Here is a 21,615-nt window from a genome sequence, read left to right as displayed (position 1 = left end):
TGTTCACCTCTCTCTCCCCATGACTAGTCCAAAAATGAAACAGGAAAACATTTACTGAGTACCTACAAGGCTAGACTGAATAGAGGAATCCAAGTTAAATGAATTCCATTATATAGTCCAACTCTGATCTATATCAGCCATTCGCATTTAGTTTTATATATCATAATAAGGTTTATTGAAGAAGCTGTGGAAAGAGTGACCAATAGAAATTAGCTCTGTGTTTTGTATGGTTCAAAGTAGAGAGATAAAAGTATGATTTCATGAATCACATTGAAAGGCGTCAGCCAGCTTGCTTTAGGCAGATAGTAAGCAAAGGGTCCCCAGAGAAGCTCCCACCCATGTTTTGTACAGATAAGGGAACTTACACAGGAGTCTTGCCTAAACATGCCTACAGTGGACTAAGGGCCCGCGTGCACACTGGGGGAATGGGGTGGAGCCACCAGGAATTTGCGCCTTACACAAATAGGGAACCTGGCCCCATCAGCTTGCATGTAAAAGCCCCTGCATTCAACTGTGAAGCGGGCAACTGGGAACCTGCTTTCAGGATCCTTCTCTTTGCTGAGAGCTTTCCTTTTGCTTAACAAATTCTACTCCACTCATTCTTCAAGTGTCCGTGTACCTGATTTTTCCTGGTCTTGAGACAAGAACCTGGATCTAGCTGAGCTAAGGAGAAAACAATCCTTGATCAACATGGTTTATTGCCATGTGAAGATAATTTATTTTCTTAGGTTCACAATGTATAGAGGCAGAGAATTAAGAGAATAATTTCACAGGGAATACACTCCATAGATGATGTTTATTAACTACATAGTGAGTGAGTTCCAAAACTATTAAAACTTAGTTGTTCAATTAAGATTGAAGCAGACCTCTGTGGAAAGTAAAGTCTGATTAAAGATTGAGGTGGGTGTGATATTAATGCCTGTAATCTCAGCATTTTGGGAGGCTAAGGCAGGAGGACTGCTGAGCCCAGGAGTTTGAGACCAGCCTGGGTGACTTAGGGAGACCCCGACTCTACAAAAACAATTAAAAAAATTAGCCAGGTGTGGTGACATGTGCCTGTAGTCCCAGATACTCAGTGGGAGGCTGAGGTAGTAGGATTCATTAAGCCTGGGAGGTCAAGGCTGCAGTGAGCCATGATTGCACTACTGTATTACAGCCTTGGCAACAGAGTGAGAGTCTTGTCTCAAAAAAAAAAAAAAAAAGAAAAAGAAAAACAACTGAGGTGTACCTTTACCTTTTGGAGGCTGAGGTTCTCGGGAGAGATGGTGTCCAACATACAGGAGATCGGTGAGGATATGCAAGGTCCCACGATGCTAGAGGGCTGTGCCAGTGTTGGTGGACAGGCTTCAAAGCTTAAAGGCTAACAGGGTGTGGCCCTGTTGCAGCCTGAGCTGGTAGCGTTCAGGGAAGTGGCTGACAGAGCACGCGATCTGCCACCTGCTGAGCTCTCAAAGTATCTTGCAAATTCTTGAGTTTATATGTATTTTGAAATCCTGTAGTTGAGGTCAGTAACATATATATGGTGTTTGATAAGGTGTAACGTCACATTAGCTAGGAGAGGTGAAGTTTATTTCAACTTCATACACGTGGGATCTGATGAAGAGTGATGTCACATTCCCAGGGGGTGGGGGAGTAGCTCTAAGTTCTTAATTACCGCAAAACATAAATCACTCACTCTTGTGGCAAACTATGTGATTGGAATCATTTCAAAGCTATGTAATGCTGCTATTTATCTTGTGTGGGTTAATCTCCTGGGTCTGTGTTGTGGTCATCAAACTATGCTAACAGTGCTTGTGAAAGTGGGATTCAAATTCCACAAACACACACATCCACATAATATCTTCCTATATTGCAGGTTGACTCATTTAGAAACATGTTCTTTAAGAAAAGTTTCAGGTATATTACATACATATTTAGCATTATTGTAAAATTATTACATTATTATTGGGTATTTTCAGATAATACGTTTCTGATTGGGTGGTTTGGCGTGGTGGTTGTTTCAAAATTATTTTAAATGCCGTAACCTATCTTTTAGTGCTCACGATGAGGGAAACTACGATGTTTATAAAATGGCAGTTTCTTGTTCATCTGAATAAAGACATCTACCAAGGGCAAACTGTAAGAAGCACTGTGGTGTACCTTGGGTTACTTTTTGAATTGCTTTCACACCTGCTTAATTTTATTTGAACAAGATCATAAAACAAAACAAAAATCTCACAGTTCTCAATGCATTCCCTTATCTAGTTGTGATATTACATTCCTTACCATAAACAGTAGCAAACATGATCTTGTGCAACGTGAAAAAGTAAATGATGTCAGTATTTATTTGCAATACACTACAGTACACTGAAGTACAGTCAAAACAGAAGGGGGTGTATTAGTAATTTCTCTGACACATTACTTTGGCTCAGATAAAACATTCCGCCTTTGCCTTCAGTAGCCAACTTAGCATTACCGTTTTGATTATATGCAGGCACTTTTTCAAAAAACAGTAAATCAGCATGCTATTTTATTCGCTGCAGCACTAGGCATCTAATTTACTGAGATTTGGCCACAAGGTGCAATCCTGTTGTTTTCTGGGAGCCCGATTGTAGTAACAGCATGTCCCTTCCAGCCTCTTATTATGGACCCTCCTTGAGGTCAGGAAAGGTCTAAGCTTTACCGCAGTCCCCAGCGTTTGATACGACCCCGGGATCACGTGGGGAGCTTTAAGAACCCTTCCTAAGAAAGTGACTGATTGATGGCGGGGGAGGGGGTGGGCGCGGGCTTAGTTCCGGGAAAAGGCTGGGGCCCTCGTTGGGAGTGTACAGAAAGATGACTTGAAGAACGTGGGGAGTCGCTCGCAGTTCGGTACGGTGGGGCGGTGGCCGGGGCTGCTGGGTACAAGGGACCGGCAGCGCGCGGAACACCCGCCCCTAATTCCCGCTCCCGTGCGCGCTCCGCCCCCACGCGCGCGCTCCCTCCCGTCAGGCGCGCAGAGAGGCGGGGCGCAGCGCGCCCGGAGATAACAAGGGACGCGGCGGGAAGGGGGCGTGCGCTCCGCCCCGCCCCTTTCGCGGCCTCGCACGCCCCGCCCCCACTCCTTGCGCGTGCTGGGAGCCGACTGGCAAAGGCGTGCGGTGGGCGGGGCGCCGCGCTGACGTTGCCCGGGATGCGGACAGGTTCCGCCGCCTCCAGCGCCGCCGCCGCAGCTGCCGCCGCCGCCGCCGCCGCCGCCGCCGCCGCCTCCGCCTCGCCTGCCACCGGGGTTTGTATGAAAACACCGGGCGGCGGGCGGCGAGGGATCCGCCGTGATCCAGGTGCCGAGCCGGGTGCTGCGGCTTTGCGCCGTCCCCGCCAGCGCCCCATCCTGAGCCGGTGAGCGCCCTGCTGCAGTCCGCATGTCCCGGCCGGCCGTCCCTCTGCTCTCCCCGGGCCGCGGGAGATGCGGGCGACGGCGCCCGGGGGTAGGAGGGGCGACCCCGGATCCCTGCGCCCCTTACCTGACGGGTTGTGTAACGCATGTTACACATGTAACGCGTGAGGGGAACGCACTCGGTCTTGAGGGAAAGCCCTGACGGGGTGGGGCTTTGGCTGGGTCTGGAAAACGCCTTCCCCAGTCCCCGGACCCTCGGTGGATCCCCGTCCCAGACCTTGCGGAGGGTATCGGGCGCGGTCTCTAGGCGGAGGCCGCCCTTTCTGCTCTGCCCTTTCTCTCGGGCCCGAGCTCGCGGCGTCGCGGGGAGTCCAGCCGAGGGGCTGCAGGGCCGGGGGCGGGCGCGCCCAGCCCCGCTCTCCCCCGCCCCAGTGGTAGCGGGCCGCTGAATCGCGGGCCCCTGTGCTTCGAGAATTCTAGCGTTCCCGACTGAGCGCCAGCAAGGTGGGATTTGCTGTGACATCGGCGATGGGCAGGTTTGCTTCCTCTCGCTGGGTGGTTTGAGCTGAAGTGTGTCTTCTGTTTACAACTTGTCGCCTTGAGCGTTTGATTTGAACCTGAATCAGATCACCCTGGATGACAGTGCAGAGTTTCCTTAGTGTCTTCCTTCCTGAATTGCAGGTTCTCAATTGCAAGTGTTCAAGGACTGTTGTAACCCAAAGGCTTGCTCGACTCTACCGTTGTTTTACCCCTTGTGCCGTATAAATCTCTTAGGAGCACCAGGGCAATTGGAGTTGGTTGGGTTCCTTTCTTGGGCGTTTACTCATTGTAGAATGGAGTTTTCATGCATCATAGTGTAATCGATGTGAATGTTGATAATTTAAAGCCCATTTCCCGTTTTAACATAGCTTACTCAAGTGCCTGAAGATAGCGGAAATTTTCTTTGGCAGTATTAATTCTATGTGGGTTTTTTCCTTCAGGTGTTTAAAATTGTAGTTGTGTTTAATTACAATGCATGACAATTTGTAGTTAGAAAGGACCTTAACAGTCTTCTTAATCGGTCATTTTCACTTACCTTTTATGTCCGTTTTTTAAGCTTTATGTAAATCAAATTATCCTTTGTGAACTTCTGAATTATTCTTATAAACTGGTTGTCTGAGAAAACCGGAAAGTTATTTTTGTAATTGTATTGTGGAATGTTTTTAGTTCAGTAGGCCAAAAAAGAAATGATTTATTTAAGGAACTTTAAATGGTGCTTATTTTAAAACATGTGCCAAATGTCAAAACCAAACAAAACTCTGAAAGATCTGTATTTCCTATGTAGAATTACTGCGAAATAATAAGTCGTGCCTTACCCACTGTTTCTCATCCTGCAGGCAGAGTTCTAATATGACTTGCTCTTTTTCCCATTCCACTTCTCTTAAGTTAAATTCTATGGTGAAGTTATAGGTTCATTTTTAATGATCACAAAACTCTGCCTTGAATTGATTAATCACATAATTACAACTGCAGACTCACTCTGAACTCGGAAATGAAGTGGATAGGCTTAAAACTACCCTCGTATTTGGCCAACATTGCAAAGCATTTAAATCTATTAATTAAACTTTTGTAGAAGCAATTTTTATAAAGCTTTTCCGAATTGAGGCATTCTTCTCTTTAGAAGAGTCTGGCTAGGCTGCTATATAATAATGGTTTTACTTCCATTAGCAGAAGGAAAAGAGGTCCAACAGTTATGAAATTTTGTAATTTGTATTTTACTTTTTTTTTTTTTTTTTGAGACGGAGTCTCACTCTGTTGCCCAGGCTAGAGTGCCAGTGGTGCGATCTCGGCTCACTGCAACCTGGCCCTACCGGGTTCAAGCGATACTCCCGCCTCAGCTTCTTGATTATAGGCGCGCGTCACCACGCCTAGCTAATTTTTGTGTTTTTAGTAGAGACGGGTTTCACCATGTTGGCCAGGCTGGTCTCGAACTCCCAACCTCAGGTGATCCACTAGCCTCAGCTTCTTAAGGTGCAGGGATTACAGGCGTGAGCCACCAAGCCTGGCCTGAATTTTTTTTTTTTTTTTTTTTGAGACGGAGTTTCGCTCTTGTCGCCCAGGCTGGAGTGCAGTGGCACGATCTTGGCTCACTACAGCCTCTGCCTCCCGGGTTCAAGCGATTCTCCTGCCTCAGCCTCCCGAGTAGCTGGGATTACAGGAGCACACCACCACGCCCGGCTAAGTTTTTGTTTTTAGTAGAGACAGGGTTTCACCATGTTACCCAAGTTCGTCTTGAACTCCTGACCTCAGGTGATCCGCCCACCTCGGCCTCCCAAAGTCCTGGGATTACAGGCGTCCGCCACCACGCCCGGCCTGGCCTGAATTTTTTTAAACCTCATCCAAAGTATTCATCTTCCCAAATCTGCTTTTCTTGCTTGAAGTGCCCCACTATCTGAAAGTTGAACAGTGCGTGAATAGCAATGGATGCACCTGTCAGAGGGCCATCTGCAAGATGGGAGCTTTCCTTAGGCAATGGGTTTCAGTATAAACAACATAAATTTTGTTGGGTGGGCACTGAATTTTAAACTTCAGATGTTATTGTTGATTACTGTGCCTGTGTACTATGGTGTAGTGGCTAAGGAGTTGGGCCTCAGAGCCAGATGGCTCGGTTTGGGTCCTGGCTTTGCTTTAGGCAAGTTATTTTTATTTTTATTTTTTTAAGACAAGTTATTTGTCCTTTTTGTACTTTAATTTTCTCAGCTCCAAAAATGACATAATACTAGTGTATACTCTTAAGATATTCTCAAATATTAAGTGATTAATACAAGTAAAGTGCTTAGCCCACAGTGCCTGGCATGTAGTAAGTGCCCAGTAAATATTGCTATTATTACCGTTGCTCTTCCTCAGTCTTCAAAGGGATCTAGTAAGCAGAAAAAGGACTTTTGGTGGATGGAGCAGCATTAGTGCAGATTAATTCCACTATGACCCATTTGCTCCTTTGGGGTTAAATGAGAGCTTAGTCTCACTGTCCTGCCTCCTGCCTTGGAAACATGTAAGTCAGTTTTAAATAGAACAGCTAGACCCTGAGCTGGGTGCCCTGGGATGCTACTGGAGAGCTGTTGATAAATCCCTGTTTGTCCCTTCTGACAGAACCTTGGATTGTCTCCCTCCTGTTGGTGATGGCTGCTATTTTAATCTTTTAATCATCTGTTTTTGAGTTTGTGATTGGGTGTTTCTTTGACTATAATGTGCCGCTATCAAAAATGTGATCTGTCAAAATATTGGTAGATATGTACTTGTTTATTTGATCAGAATATTGTATGTTGTTTCCAGGGCACACAAAATCAGTTTTTCTAAGCATTCTTTTTTATCTAAGCATTTTCTTTTTTATTGATATTATATAGAGTGAAATCAGTTTTGATTTGACATTGTGTTCATTTTCAGCTTTCATATAATTTTCCTAGGAACTTTTTTTTTCCCTCCAGTATGATTTTACATACTTGTTCTTGGTTTGCAGGGATCTAATATTAAAACTCTAAATGCTTTCAAACTTTTGGTTAGGACCCTTTTATATTGTTAAAAGTTGTTGAGGATCCCCAAAAAGCTTTTGTGAATTTATCTATGTTTACTGTATTGTAAATGAAAAGGGAAATATAAATTGTCAGTTCACTTAAAATGACAATTATAAACTCTTTACATGTTAATATAAACACCATATTTTTAATGAAAACAACTTTTTTTTTAAAACAAAAAATAAGGTAGTGAGAAAAGTGGCATTGTTTTACTTTTTTTGTAAATCTGTCTGGTTTAATGGAAACAGCTGGATTATCATATCTGCTCCTGCATCCAGTCTATTGCAATATGTTGTTTGGGTTGAAATACATATGGAGAAAATCCAGTCTCACACAGTTAATGGCTAAACAGGGTGGGGAGGCCGGGGAGGGAGCATTTTAATAGTCTTTTCAGATAATTGTGGACATTCTTGTTTGGTATTATATTAAAACTCAGTAAGTGGCAATTTCTTAAAGGTTAGATGCCGTGAGAAATCCAGTAAGTGGATTTTTGCATGCTCTAGTAAAACCCATTGGTTTGAACTTTGAATGGGTCTTATACTCATTCCTGAGATTGTAACATCATTCCTTGGTCATTTGTAAATATTGGTTCAGTGTTATGCAGATCTTCCAAATGTTGACATCTTTCATCATGCAATATTAAAGAAAGTTATGGTTGTTAATATCACCACCCATTTTGTTAGAGACAAATTATTGGGAAGCTGTTTAGGTCTTGACATGACAATGGTGGATATGAGTTTTCCAGAATTCGGATTTTTGCTTGAAAGCTCAAATTTTATCATTGGCAACAAATGTGACTTGTTTACTTAAAGTGACAAGCTCAGTTTATTCATTTCTGAGAAAATCTCTGCCAAAATATTCCAATTTGAATAACCATAGTCTGTCAATCATTCTTTCAGTCACTTTCATTAAAAAAGAGGCTAGTTCAAGCTGTCAATTCAGTTACAGAAGCACTTTACTTTGAGACAGCCATCAACTATTGTAATTCAGTATGTAGCAGAAATGGTTCATGGAAAGTTCCCATTTTGTCACATAAAAAGGTGCATAAAAATTAATTTTTACTGTTTCAAGGACATTCTTAAGTGTCATTGGCTTTTTCTTGTCTTTTTATTTTTTATTTTTTGAGATGGAGTCTTGCTCTGTCGCCCAGGCTGGAGTGCAGTGGTGCAATCTCTGCTCACTGCAAGCTCCGCTTCCTGGCTTAATGCCATTCTCCTGCCTCAGCCTCCCGAGTAGCTGGGACTACAGGCGCCTACCACCACGCCTGGCTAATTTTTTGTAGTTTTAGTAGAAATGGGGTTTCACCGCGTTAGCCAGGATGGTCTCGATTTCCTGACCTTGTGATCCGCCCGTGTCCGCCTCCCAAAGTACTGGGATTAGAGGCGTGAGCCACGGCTAGCTTTTTCTTGTTTTATAATTGTTGGTGGTTGATGGTGACTTTAATTCAGTCCAAGATGCCAGTAATTTTAAGATTTTAAATTTTAGTATTATACAAATAGTTTTGAACTTGTGGGTCCCCTAAAAGAGTGTCAGGACCACAGGGGCCCATGCACCGTGCTTTTAGAACTTCTGGATTTAAATCTTAAAGAGGCTTTCTCACAAACGTTTGATTAAGAAGTGAAGTGGTAGTGACAGTCTCTTGTTTGCTTTTGTTTTACGCTTTGGGTAAAGGTAAAGGTCTTATTAAAAAAAAGTATTATAGCTAGATAGTAGGAATAAGCTCTACAGTGTTCTCTAGCACTATAGGATGACTGTAATTGATAATATATACTTTCGAATAGCCAGGAGGATATCAAATGCACAGAAAGAAATGATAAATGTTTGAGATGATAGATTTGCTAATTACCCTGATCTGATTGCTATACATTACATGTATCAAAAGATCACTGTGCCTCATAAATACATATGATTATTATGTGCCAGTTAAAAAATTTAAAGAAAAATATTTTAACATACAAAATTAAGTACAGTAAAGGTTATTCACAGAAAGTTTCTTAATGGTTTTAGTCAGGTGCTGATACAATGGGATTATAGTATTAGTAATCTGAATACCATCTAAAAACAAAAATCAGACCTGGTAGTACATTTCTATATAAATGTTCAAATTTAACATTTTGGGAATGTAAATATTAAACAGTGAAGGCACAACGTGAAAAGCTCCACTAATATCTAACTCATAAGTTTAAAAAAAAGCGACCTGGTTTCCCTTCTTAATCTCTGCTCATTTCTCACTTAATTCATGCTGAGAATGAACTGCCCTATGGAGAAATGCCAGGCACTTGCTGTCTTTGCCTCACATTTTTCCTTAAGGGGAAAATGATTTAAAATTATGAAGATTATAAGGATATTGGTTATATAGGGATTAAAAACAATAATAAAGTCAGCCAGAGGGATTTATGGTCGCATAATGTTAATAAAAATCTGAACACTGCCTACATGTAATAGAGTTTAATGAATTAAAAAATATTATTTTAACAAGAACTCTTTAGGTTTATTAATTTATGGTCAACACACTTTCTAGACTCCTTTTTGGTGCATGGTGAAAACTAATCTCTCACCTTTTAATTTAATCTTATTGATTTTAACTTTTATTTATATTTGAAACAACTTTTTTCCCAATTTTTAACACAAGGTTCATATTTTGATCTTTAAAAAAATATTTATTTTAAAAATTGGTGGTAAAACATATATAACATAAAATTTACCATTTAAATCACTTTTAAGTGTGTAGTTTAGTGGCATCAAGTATATTCACATTGTTGTGCGGCAGTCACCACCATACATCTATGGAACTTCTTTTATCTTCTCAAATTGAAACTCTGTATATATTAAACAATTACTCTCCCCCTCCCCCATAATCCATTCCCTGGCAGGCACTGTTCTATTTTCTGTTGCTATGAATTTGACAACTCTGAGTAGGTCACATGAGTGGAATCAATCATACAGCGTTTATCTTTTTGTGACTGGCTTATTTCATTTAGCACAATGTCTTCAAGGTTCGTTCATGTTGTACCGTGTGTCAGGACTTTCTTTTTAAGGCTGGATAATCTGTTGTATGTATATACCAGATTTTGTTTATGCGTTCATCCATTGATGAATGGACACTTGGGTTGCCTGTGAATAATGCTGCTTTGAATCTAGGTATGTAAACATCTCTTCAAGACCTTGCTTTTTATTTATTTATTTTAAAAATTTTTTTAGATGGAGTCTCGCTGTGTTGCCCAGGCTGGAGGGCAGTGGCGCGATCTCAGCTCACTGCAACCTTCGCCTCTGGGTTCAAGTGATTCTCCTGCCTCAGCCTCCTAAGTAGCTGGGACTACAAGTGTGTGTCACCATGCCTGGCTAATTTTTTTTTGTATTTTTAGTAGAGACGGGGTTCTACCGTATTAACCAGGATGGTCCCTGTCTCCTGACTTCATGATCCACTTGCCTCGGCCTCCCATGGAAGACCTTGCTTTCAATTCTTTTGAGTATATACCCGGAAGTGGAATTGCCAGATTGTATGGTAATTCTATTTTTAATTTTTCAAGGAACCTTCATACTGTTTTTCATAGTAGCTGCACCATTTTATATTCCTATCAATAGTGCACAAAGATTCTAATCTATGCACATCAACACTTACTATTTTGTGTTTTTGTTTTGTTTTTGGTAGCAGCCATCCTAATAGCTACGAAGTGATATCTTGTAGTTTTGATTTGCCTTCATGTTGCTGTATTTGGTTTCCTAGTATTTTGTTGAAGAGTTTTGCATTAATGGTCATAAAGAATACTGGTCTGTCATTTTCTTGTAACATCTGTCTGACTTTGGTATCAGGGCTGTACTGGCCTTATAGAGTGAGGTAGGAAGCGTTCCTTCTTCACTTTTCTGGAAGAGTTGAAAAGAGCTGGACTTTTTTTTTTTTAAGTATTTTGTAGAATTTACCAGTGAAGCCATCAGATTCAGGGCTTTGCTTTGTAAGGAGGTTTTTTGTTTGTTTGTTTCAGACGGAGTCTCTCTTTGTCGCCAGGCTGGAGTGCAGTGGTGCCATCTTGGCTCACTGCAACCTCTGCCTCCTGGGTTCAAGCGATCCTTCTGCCTCAGCGTCCTGAGTAGCTGGGACTACAGACACGCGCCACCACGCCCAGCTAATTTTTTGTATTTTTAGTAGAGACAGGGTTTCACCATGTTGGCCAGGCTGGTCTTGATCTCTTGACCTTGTGATCCACCCACCTTGGCCTCCCAAAGTGCTGGGATTACAGGCGTGAGCCACCGTGCCCAGCCTGTAAGGAGGTTTTTAATTACTGATTACATCTCCTCAATAGTTATGGGTCTATTTAGATTTTCTATTCCTTTGTGGTTCAGGCTTGGTAGGTTTTGTGTTTCTAGGAATTTATCTAATCTAGGTTATCCAATTTGTTGGTGTACTGTTGTTCACAGTACTCTGTTATAATCCTTTTTGGTTTTGTGGAATTGGTCATGAATGTCTCCCCTTTCATTTCTGATTTTAGTAATTTGAGTCCTCTCTCTTTTAAATCTTGCTAAAGGTTTGTCAGTTTTGTTAATCTTTTCAAAGCACCAACTTTTGGTTTTGTTGATTTCTTTATTGTTTTTCTAGTCTCTATTTTAATTATTTCTCCTCTGGTCTTTTTTATTTTCTTCCTTCTGCTCACTTTGGGTTTAGTTCTTCTTTTTGTAGTTCCTTAGTTGTAAAGATAGGTTGTTTTGAGAGCTGTCTTCCTTTTTAATGTGTTTATGTCTATAGATTTTCTCCTCAGCACTGCTTTTGCTATATCCTGTAAGTTTTGGTATGTCGTGTCTTTGCTTTCATTTGTGTCTATTTTCTGGTTAACCCAGTGATTTCTTCTTTGATTCATTGGTTAAGAGTACATTGTTTAATTTCCATAAATTTGTGTATTTTCCAGTTTTCTTTCTCAGATTGATTTCTAACTTAATCCTGTTGTGAGGTTGGAGAGCACACTTTGTATGATAAATATCTTTTAAAATCAATTGAGACTTAATTTGTATCCTAATATGTGGCCTGTTTTGGAGAATGTTCTATGTGCACTTGAGAGGAATTTATATTCTGTTGTTGAGTACCTTGTTCTAAATATATGTTAGATCTAGTTGATTCATTGTGTTGTTCAAATCATCTCTCTCTTCACTTCTTTCTGGTTGTTCTTTTCCTCATTGAGAATGGTGTATTAAGTCTCCACCTTTTATTATAGAAGTATTTCTCCCCATAATTATGTTAATTTTTGCCTCGTGTTTTGATGATCTGTAACTACTTCATATATTTTGTTGGTGTGTAAATGTTTATAATTGTTTTATCTTCTTGCTCTATTGAACTTTTTATTAATATATAATATACTTTTTCTCTTGTAAACTTATTTGATTCAGAGTCTGTTTTGTCTGATACTAGTATAGCCCTTCCTGCTCTCTTTTGGTTACTATTTGCATGGAATATCTTCTTCCATTCTTTCACGTTCCATGTATTTGTGCAATGGGATCTAAAGTAAGTCTCCTGCAGACAACATACAGTTGGATCATTTAAAAAAATCTATTCTGCCAGTCTTTGTGTTTTGATTGGCAAATTTAATCCCTTTACATTTAAAGTAATTGCTTCCTAAAGTAAATTACTTATTTCTGTTCTTTGTTTTTTATATGCCATATTAGCTGTTTTTATTCCTCATATTTTATATATTTTGATTTATATTGGGATATTAGCTGGAGCTGACTTTGGGTTATAGTGGTTTTCTTCATAAAGTGGTTTCTTCAAAAAAACCCAAACCACTATTTGAGTTATAGTGGTTTCGTCATAGTCCCGTCCTGGCTAACATGGTAAAACCCCGTCTCTACTGAAAATACAAAAAATTAGCCGAGCGTGGTGGTGGGCGCCTGTAGTCCCAGCTACTTGGGAAACTGAGGCAGGAGAATGGCCGGAACCCAGGAGGTGGAGCTAGCAGTGAGCTGAAATCACACCGCTGCACTCCAGCCTGGGCGACAGAGCAAGACTCTGTCTCAAAAAAAAAAAAAAAAAAAAAGGGTCATAGTCATAGGTTAGAGGCAGAGAAAAATGTGTGTTTCAAGGTAAGATTTTAAATCTCATTTATCATCTGTATAGACTTAGAAATTTTGGCTTTGTTTAAGTCTGAAAATAGTTGAAATCTGAGTTGGAGGAAGAGTTATTTTAAACAAATCATTTAATAGTTGAAGGGTAATGAGATTCTGCTCTTCAAACCTACCTCATTTATTGATAGCAAAATGGAAATGTCACAAAGCAAAACTAATTAGACTTTTTATAAGTATCTGAACATTTTTTGTGGAGTAGTATGTGAACCTTACAGATTTGTTTGGTTTTGATAAGAATGCATGATCAGGAAAGATACATAAGCTTTTTGTAGATTTACTCTTACCCATACTTTTTGATAAAATTAATGACAATAAAATAGGTGAAATCAATTTTCCTGTTTGAAGATTGGACTAAAATATAACATAATCATTGGGCTGGGCTTGGTGGCTCATGCCTGTAATCTCGGTACTTTGGGAGGCCAAGGTGGAAGAATTGCTTGAGCCCATGAATTTGAGACCAGCCTGGGCAATATGACAAGACCCGGTCTCTACAAAGAATGAAAAAAACAATTAGGTGGCTGGTGGTGTGTACCTGTGGTCCCAGCTGAGGCAGAAGGATTACTTGAGCCCAGGAGGTTGAGGCTGCCGTGAGCCTTGTTTGTGCCACTGTACTGTAGCCTGGGTGACAGAGCAAGACCGTGTCTCAAAAACAAACAAACAAACACACACAAAAAAACCAAAACACTTCCCTCCCCGAAAAAAAAAACCCTGCCAAACTACTTCCAAAGTAATTGCACCATTGTACATTCCTGTCAGCAATGTGTGAGGGTTCCAGTTTCCCACATCCTTGCTAACACTTGTTGTTATCTGTCTTTTTAAAGTTTAGCCATTCTATTGGTTGTGAAGTGGTATCTCATAGTAGGCTAAGTTTCAAAATAGCAGTTAGGCATAACAGGAGTGATAGTACTTTAAGATGAAGTTAATGTTCCAATTAAAATATTGAATAGGCTGACCTAGGAATGGTTCTTGACCCTGGCTATGCATGATTAGTATCACTTCCTAATTTAAAAAAGTTGATGTCACAACTTCATTTCATTTCTGAGGATATTGTACGATTCCTCTCCTACTCCATGGCCCAAATCCTTCATTTAAAAATAAAACAGTAAAGACACACTTGTAGAGAAAGAACTACTCTCCCTTAAGCAAAGAGAGGGTTTACCATAGGCTGCTAAATAGTTTAAAGAATTGTTGGCATGTATCAGTATGGGTTCAATCAGGAGATAGAAACCAGATAGTAATTTAACAGGGGAAGAATAATACAAGGAATTATTGACTGTAACAGGGGATTGGAGTAATAAGAGATTTACCAGTGAGAAGTAAAGATAATGCTAAAGAATATAGGAATAGCAGATATAAGGAGCAGTGACTATCCCAGGACTAAGATAGAGTGCGTTTCCATCTTCCAAATGAACTTAGATCTTATTGGAAAGGGCACGTTCAAGGCTATGTCAAAGGGCAAGTTCAAGCTATGGTACAGCACTAGTGGCATTTGCTGGAAATTTACCCCTTAGGGTACCAGGGAATGCTGTTTATGAAGAGGTATCTCATCAGAGACCTCTACTACAAAACTACCTAGGCTCTTGTTGGAAAAGCAGCACACACTGAGGAGCCTGGTGGTAGAAGAACCATCCTTGTTGAAGGAGTGGGTCCCTGGAAAAGCCTTGCCTACTGGAGCCAAGTGAATGCCCTGGAACTAGGAAGCCCAATTCTTTTCCCTTGCAATGCTTTTCCAGCGCTGTCTACTGACACAGCTTAATGTCATGTCAGCTGGCAGATAAAAAAGATATTTAAAGGACACAAATTCATTTTCACAAAGCAGACAAAAAGGGCGAATTGGGAGATGAGGGGCAATAAATCAATATCTGGCACAGGCATTAAGTGGCTTACTTAGGAGGAATTAAGTTGGGAGATCTGAAGAAAGAGACATAGGTTGAGCTTTAAGGAACAACTCTCACATCTTACCACAGAACTGGGAAACCAAGAGAGTTACCTCTTTTATGATTAGGAAACCTCCGGTCTAATTGTGAAATTGCTTCTAGAGCTTCATTTCTGGAACCACACTGCTGTTTCAGAATCTGGAAACAGTTGAGGTCAGGAGGCTCTGGTGATCAGGAACCTCAGACTATCCTTACTAGCTGTAGAACCATGTTGGGCCTGTTCTGGTGTGCACCAGCTGCCTGCTAGTGACTGCCCCAACTTTTCTAAATCTTTATACCCTGGAGGAGCTGTGAAATAACTTTTAGGTCTCTTGTCTTTTTGACAATAGCCATCCTAACAGGTGTGAGGTGATGATATTTCACTGTGGTCTTGAATTCCATTTCTCTGATAAGCGATGTGGAGCAACTTTTTATATACCTGTTGGCTATTTTAATATATTCTTTGGAAGAGTATTCAGGTCTTTTGCTGATTTTTTAATTGGGTCATTCTTTTTTTTTTGCTATTGAGTTGTGTTTCTTATGTATTTAAGATATTAACCCCTTGTATCTTGAGATAAGCTATATATCTAGATGTATGGCTGGCACATACTTTCTCCGAACCTATAGGCTGTCTTTCATTTGTTATTTCCTTTGGTGTGCAGAACTTTTTAGTTTGACGTAGTAGTCCCATTTGTTTTTGTTTTTGTTGCCCATACTTTAGATCCTATGCAAAAAATTGCCAAGACCAGTGCTGAGCAACTTGTTCACTGTGTTTTCTTCTAAGAGTTTTATGGTTTAGGTCTTACATTTAGGTCTTTAATTCAGTTAGTGTAATGTTTTCAAGGTTCATTTATGTTGTAGCGTGTATTGAACTTCATTGCTTTTTATGGCTGAATAGTATTCCGTTGTATGTTTCTACCATGTATTGTTCATTCATCTATTGGTGGGCACTTGGGTGGTTTTCATCTTCTGACTGTTGTGAGTAATGCTGCTTCATTCTTTGGCATGTGGATATCAAGTTGTTCCAGCACCATTTGTTGAAGAGACTATTTTTTCCAACTGAATGGACTTGACACGCATGTCAAAAATCGATTGGCCATAGATATATGAGTTTATTTCTGGACTTTCATTCCATTGGTCTGTATGTCTGTCTTTATGCTACTACTAGCTGATTTTAATTAATGTTATTTATTTAGGTTGGTGTGAAAGTAATCACAGTTTTTGCCATTACTTTTAATTAAAAGTACAATTAACATTAAAAGTGATGGCAATAACTGTGATTACTTTTGCACCTAATATACCATGAAAATTATTGACAATATCAAATAGCAAAGCTATTAAAAACCATAAGCCAAAGTAATACTAATAAAAATATAGTCCAAGTCATAATTTATGTAAGATTTTGAAATAAGCCAACTTTTTTTTTTTTCCTGATTGGCAAGGTGAGGCTGAAATATAGGTCCACAAGTTAACAAAATATTTGTATGTGTTTTGATTTTTTTCATCTTTTCTAGGCTTTAACATATATAATAAAATTGCCTTTTAAAACTAAAAGAATGAAGTTCATCTTGTTCACATGAAACCTATTTTTGTTTTGTTTAATTTGAAATAAGCATTCACAGTTTTCATTTTTATCTGACATGAGACAGTTCCTCCTTGCTGTAGGTGCTTGTTAAGTAAGAAAAAACTTAAGAAGTTGAAAACTTGCAGCTAAATGTTCATTACTTTCCTATGATTGGCAGGACATTACTGGTTCAGGGAAATCCATAACTTTTTTAGGGGTAGATCAGTAAATCTCATCTCGAGTGTATAATCAAGAGCATAAATCTCATCTTAAGTGTATAATCAGTGAGGAGGAAGAGCAAAATTCCTCCTCCTCAAAGTTAAGTTCTCAGCCTGAGCACAAGATTCAGAGAAAGGGTTCCTTCCTCAGTCTTACGTTTATTTGAAAAGAAAAGGGAAATACTATTTACTTTTCCTTTTCAATATTTTTCTCCTATATCAGCAAGACTTGAGATTTGCAGATAAACATTCTTACTCACAAGCCCAAGAAACAATGGAAACATTTTAAGATTGCCTTTTTTTAATCACAGGATTTTTTTTCCCAAGAATCTTGTCACTTGAAGTAAATATATGTGTGTGTCTGTGTGTGTGTGTGTGTGTGTATGTGTGTGTGTATATATGTATATATATAAATATATATTTTGAGACACGCTCTTGCTTGAGTATAGTGATGCAGTCATAGCTCACTGCAACCTTGAACTCCTGGACTCAGGGATTCCTCTTGCTTCAGCCTCCCAAGCAGCTGGGATTACAGCCATATGCCACCATACCCAGCTAATTTTTTTAATTTTTTAATTTTTTTGTAGAGATGGAGGTATCACTATGTTACCCAGGCTGGTCCAGAACTCCCGGCCTCAAGTGATCCTCTTGCCTTGGTCTCCCCAAAGCACTTGGGATTACAAGTGTGAACCCACACAACTGGCCTTAAAAATATTTTCTCTAAGGCCTGGCAGAGAGTTGTTCAGTTACTTCATGTGATAACAAATGTTTGTAGATTGGGCCATTCTTCATTCTCAAAATACTTGGCAAAATCTGGTCTGCTGTGTTTGTGAAAGTACTCCTGGAATTCATCTTTCAGCTTAGATACCTGTTGAGAATTCTTCTGCTAAGCCACTGTATTTCTGTATGTAGTAGATTTATGTCCTCTTTATCCACGTTTTTACACAGTTCTTTAAACATTTTTGAATGAACAGGTTTTTATATAACAGTTAATACTTTTTTGGAGCTTCAATTGGAACTTTAAAAATTTCCTTTCCTAGGGCTTTTGACACCAGCATCTCTCTGTGAAGAAAACACTGTGTTGTGAAGTGGGGTTTGCTTTTATTTTTTTGAGACGATGTCCCCCTCTGTTGCCCAGGCTGGAGTGCAGTGGTGCAGTCTCGGCTCACTTCAGCCTCCATCTCCTGGGTTCAAGTGATTCTTCTGCCTCAGCCTCCCGAGTAGCTGGGATTACAGGTGCGTGCCACCATGCCCGGCTGATTTTTGTATTTTTGGTAGAGACGGGGTTTCACCATATTGGCCAGGCTGGTTTCGAACTCCTGACCTCAGGTGACCTGACCACCTCATCCTGGAGTGCTAGGATTACAGGCGTGAGCCACCACACCCGGCCGAATTTTGGAGCACTTTGGATTTCAGATTTTCAGATTTGGGGTGCTCAACATGTACTGTAGAACTTTTTTCAGTTTCTCTTTCTGTATCTCATATAAACATTTTACTGATCTTTTACTCAGTGTAATTTTATACTTTTTTATTATAATTATAGTAGATTCTCACCACCAATTGTGTGACTTTCCCTTTTCTGGGCAATAAATTCTACTACTATGTAACTTGCTGCCTCAGTCTTTTCACTGATTTTTTTTAAAACAAAATCTTTATTCTGTTTGTTTTGAGATTCCAGTATATTTGACACTTAACTTGTCAAATGAATGTAATTTGTATTTAAGTGTCTTTTGAATTTTGCTGGAACCATTGCTGTATTTGTAAAGTTGTTTTCCACAGACAACACAAAATGGTATAGGAAAACTTAGTACAGCCCATGTATACATCCATTGATACTTATTTGCATTGTAAAGAGGGACTTGTTTTATGTCTCTTGATGCACTAGTGCGATGAAATGACTCACTAGATACAGTTCTTTACCAACCTTACTGGAATTTTCCTTTGGCCCTATTCTCACACTTCATCCTCAGAAATTACCACATCGGATTATCGGGCATTTGTAAAACACAGATGTTAATGTATAAGACTTAAGACCATAGCAAAAAACCAATTGAGAAAAATCACAAAACTAAATTTTCATGATATAACTCCATTGTAATTTTGTCCATGTTTTGCAAAGCTTGCGCCAAATAGCAAAACATTGGGGGTAACTGAGTTGCAACATGTAAACATTTTTCTTTTTTTTTTTTTTTTGTTTTTTGTTTTTTTTTTTGAGACAGAGTCTTGTTCTGTTACTCAGGCTGGAGTGCAGTGGCGTGAACATGACTCACTGTAGCCTCAATCTTCCAGGCTCAAGCGATCCTTCTACCTCAGCCTCCCATGTAGCTGGGACCATAGGTGCATGCCACCACACTGGCTATTTTTTTTTTTTTTTTTTTTGAGATGGAGTCTTGCTGTGTCTCTCAGGCTGGAGTGCAAGTAGCATGATCTTGGCTCACTGCAAACTGCAACCTCTGCCTCCTGGGTTCAGGCAATTCTCCTGCCTCAGCCTCCCGAGTAGCTGGGATTACAGGCATGTGCCACCACGCCTGGCTAATTTTTTTTGTATTTTTAGTAGAGACGGGATTTCGCCATGTTGGCCAGGCTGGTCTCGAACTCCTGACTTCAGGTGATTCGCCCGCCTTGGCCTCCCAAAGTGCCAGGAATACAAGTGTGAGCCACTGCGCCTGACCTAATTTTTAAATTTTTTGCAGAAATGGCGTCTCCCTATATTGCGCAGGCTAGTCTCGAACTCTTGGGCTCAAGCAGTTCTCCCACCTTGGCCTCCCAAAGTGCTGGAATTACAGGTGTAAGCCACTGTGGCTGGCCTTTTCATCAGAATTAAAATTTCTCTCCAATTTTCCATTACACTTGTAGAGCTTTTTCGCTTATATCAGGTAGTTGGCGGTGCCTATGGGGAGGTTTGTGGAGGTAATTTGAGGGAGAGGCTGATGTTCATTAGCCACCTACCATCCTCCCCCTATGCGTAGCAACCACCAGTTATCAAGGACAACTGTATCTCAATAAACATGGTTTTACTGTGCACTACCACATGGCTAATTTCTAACACAATTGTTAATGAGGTTGTTCATTTACTGTCAATACTGCCATTGCTTGATGCACAAAAGTTAAAAAAAATTTTTTTTTAATTTTTTGGTTAAATTTCTGATCTCTCAAAGAACTCAAGCAGTATCTTCAATATCTTGTGGACTCCAGGTTGAGAATCCCTGCCTTACACTCTGGGACCTCTTCATACATTGTTGTAGAAAAACTGAACATGTCTGTGTCTATGCTTTCCTCTATAATCAGGCAGCTTTTGCTCATCTTCGAAATCTCTCACAAGTGACGAATTTGGTAGACTTAAGTTACATCTGGAAGTGTAGCTGCAGGGTGCAGGGGAGTCTGGGAAATGCTTTTTGGTTTTTAAACTTCCAAGTTCCTGTGGTATAGGAAGGCACGGTAGAGGGAAATTGGGATAGATACTGTGTGCCATTATACCGTATCTGCCATATTACTGGATTTTTAAAAATGAAGACTTTCTTGCTTGTTTGTGTAGTAAAATTTTTTTTCAAAAGAAAACTTAAGAGCATTCATTAATTAAAAAATTTATTTAGCACCTGCAATGTGCTGGCATTCTTCTAGATACTTGGGAGGCATTTAGTAAGCAAAACAAAGATCCATGGCCTCATGCAGCTTTAATTCCAGTGGAAAGAGATAGATAATAGGCATAATACATTGTTAAATTAGTTGTCTGTGTTATTGTGTGAATAAAAAGAATCAAGTAGTGGCCAGTGAAGTCTTAGATATTATACCATGTGAGTATTTATGCGGATATGGTTTTCCCCACAACCTTGAGGAAATAATCTATTTTGGTTGCTTTTGTAGTAAACAGTGGTGATAAATGGCTAAGGGTCTAGGATAAAGTAGATTGTGGCATTAATGTATGTGTTATGATGTGGCATATATTGAGCATTTGTAAGTTTATAGAAATAAACTGATTGTTCTCTCAAAAACTGGTTTTGACACAGGTTTGTATATAACTGGTTATTCAGTAATGATAATTTTCAAAGTTGTCTTAGTCTATTTGCACTACTACAACAAAATACCATAGAGTAGGTAGCTTATAAAGAACAGATGTTTATTTCTTTCTTTCTTTTTTTTTTTTTTTGAGACAAAGTCTCACTCTGTTGCACAGGCTGGAGTGCAATGGTGTGATCTTGGCTCACTGTAACCCCTGCCTCCCAGGTTCAAGTGATTCTTCTGCCTCAGCCTCCTGAGTAGCTCGGATTACAAGTACTCACCACCACACCCGGCTAATTTTTGTATTTATAGTAGAGTTTGGGTTTCTCCATCTTGGCCAGGCTGGTTTTGAACTCCTGACCTCAAGTGATCCACCTTCCTCAGCCTCCCAAAGTGCTAGGATTATAGGCATGAGCCACCGTACCCGGCCAGATGTTTATTTCTAACAGTTCTGGTGGCTGGAAAGTTTAAGATCAAGATGCTGGCAGATTCATATCTGGTGAGGATCTGTTTCATGGTTCATAGATGGTGCCTTTTCATTGTGTGCTCACATGGTGGGAGGGAAGAGCTTTTTCTCTAGGGTTTCTTTTAGAAGGACACTCAACCCAGAGGAGGCTTCCAAGATGACCAAATAGGAACAGCTCCGGTCTGCAGCTCCCAGCGAGATTGATGGAGAAGACGGGTGATTTCTGCATTTCCAACTAAGGTACCTGGTTCATCTCAATGGGACTGGTTGGACGGTGGGTGCAGCCCACAGAGGGCAAGCTGAAGCAGCGCCTCACCTGGGAAGCGCAAGGGGTCAGGGGATTTCCCTTTCTTAGCCAAGGGAATCCATGACAGTCTGTACTTGGTGGAACGGTATACTCCTGCCCAAATACTGCGCTTTTCCCATAGTCTTCGCAAC

At 40.2% G+C, this 21,615-nt stretch overlaps 1 protein-coding gene across 8 annotated transcripts in view; it reads left to right on the top strand.

Moving 5' to 3' along the window:
• Positions 1 to 3,083: 3,083 nt before the first annotated feature.
• AGTPBP1 (ATP/GTP binding carboxypeptidase 1) overlaps positions 3,084 to 21,615 on the top strand; it is a 195,882-nt gene continuing 177,350 nt past the window's right edge. For 3 of the 8 annotated variants that reach the window (XM_055091987.2, XM_055091986.2, XM_008961374.6), the window contains exon 1: positions 18,709 to 21,417. Coding sequence is in view for 4 of the 8 variants with exons in the window: in XM_034967480.3 (XP_034823371.2) it covers positions 3,152 to 3,357 (206 nt within the window). In the remaining 4 variants the exon portion in view is untranslated. Of the gene's footprint in view, positions 3,358 to 18,695; positions 21,418 to 21,615 lie in introns of those variants that run through there. The other 5 variants (XM_034967480.3, XM_034967478.3, XM_034967479.2 and 2 more) reach the window with 3 other exon arrangements.

The sequence above is a fragment of the Pan paniscus genome, chromosome 11 (genome assembly GCF_029289425.2).
Source record: "Pan paniscus chromosome 11, NHGRI_mPanPan1-v2.0_pri, whole genome shotgun sequence".
NCBI classification, from domain to species: domain Eukaryota; kingdom Metazoa; phylum Chordata; class Mammalia; order Primates; family Hominidae; genus Pan; species Pan paniscus.
The sequence above is the reverse complement of the archived record's forward strand: the minus strand, read 5'-3'. Positions and strand labels throughout refer to the sequence as shown.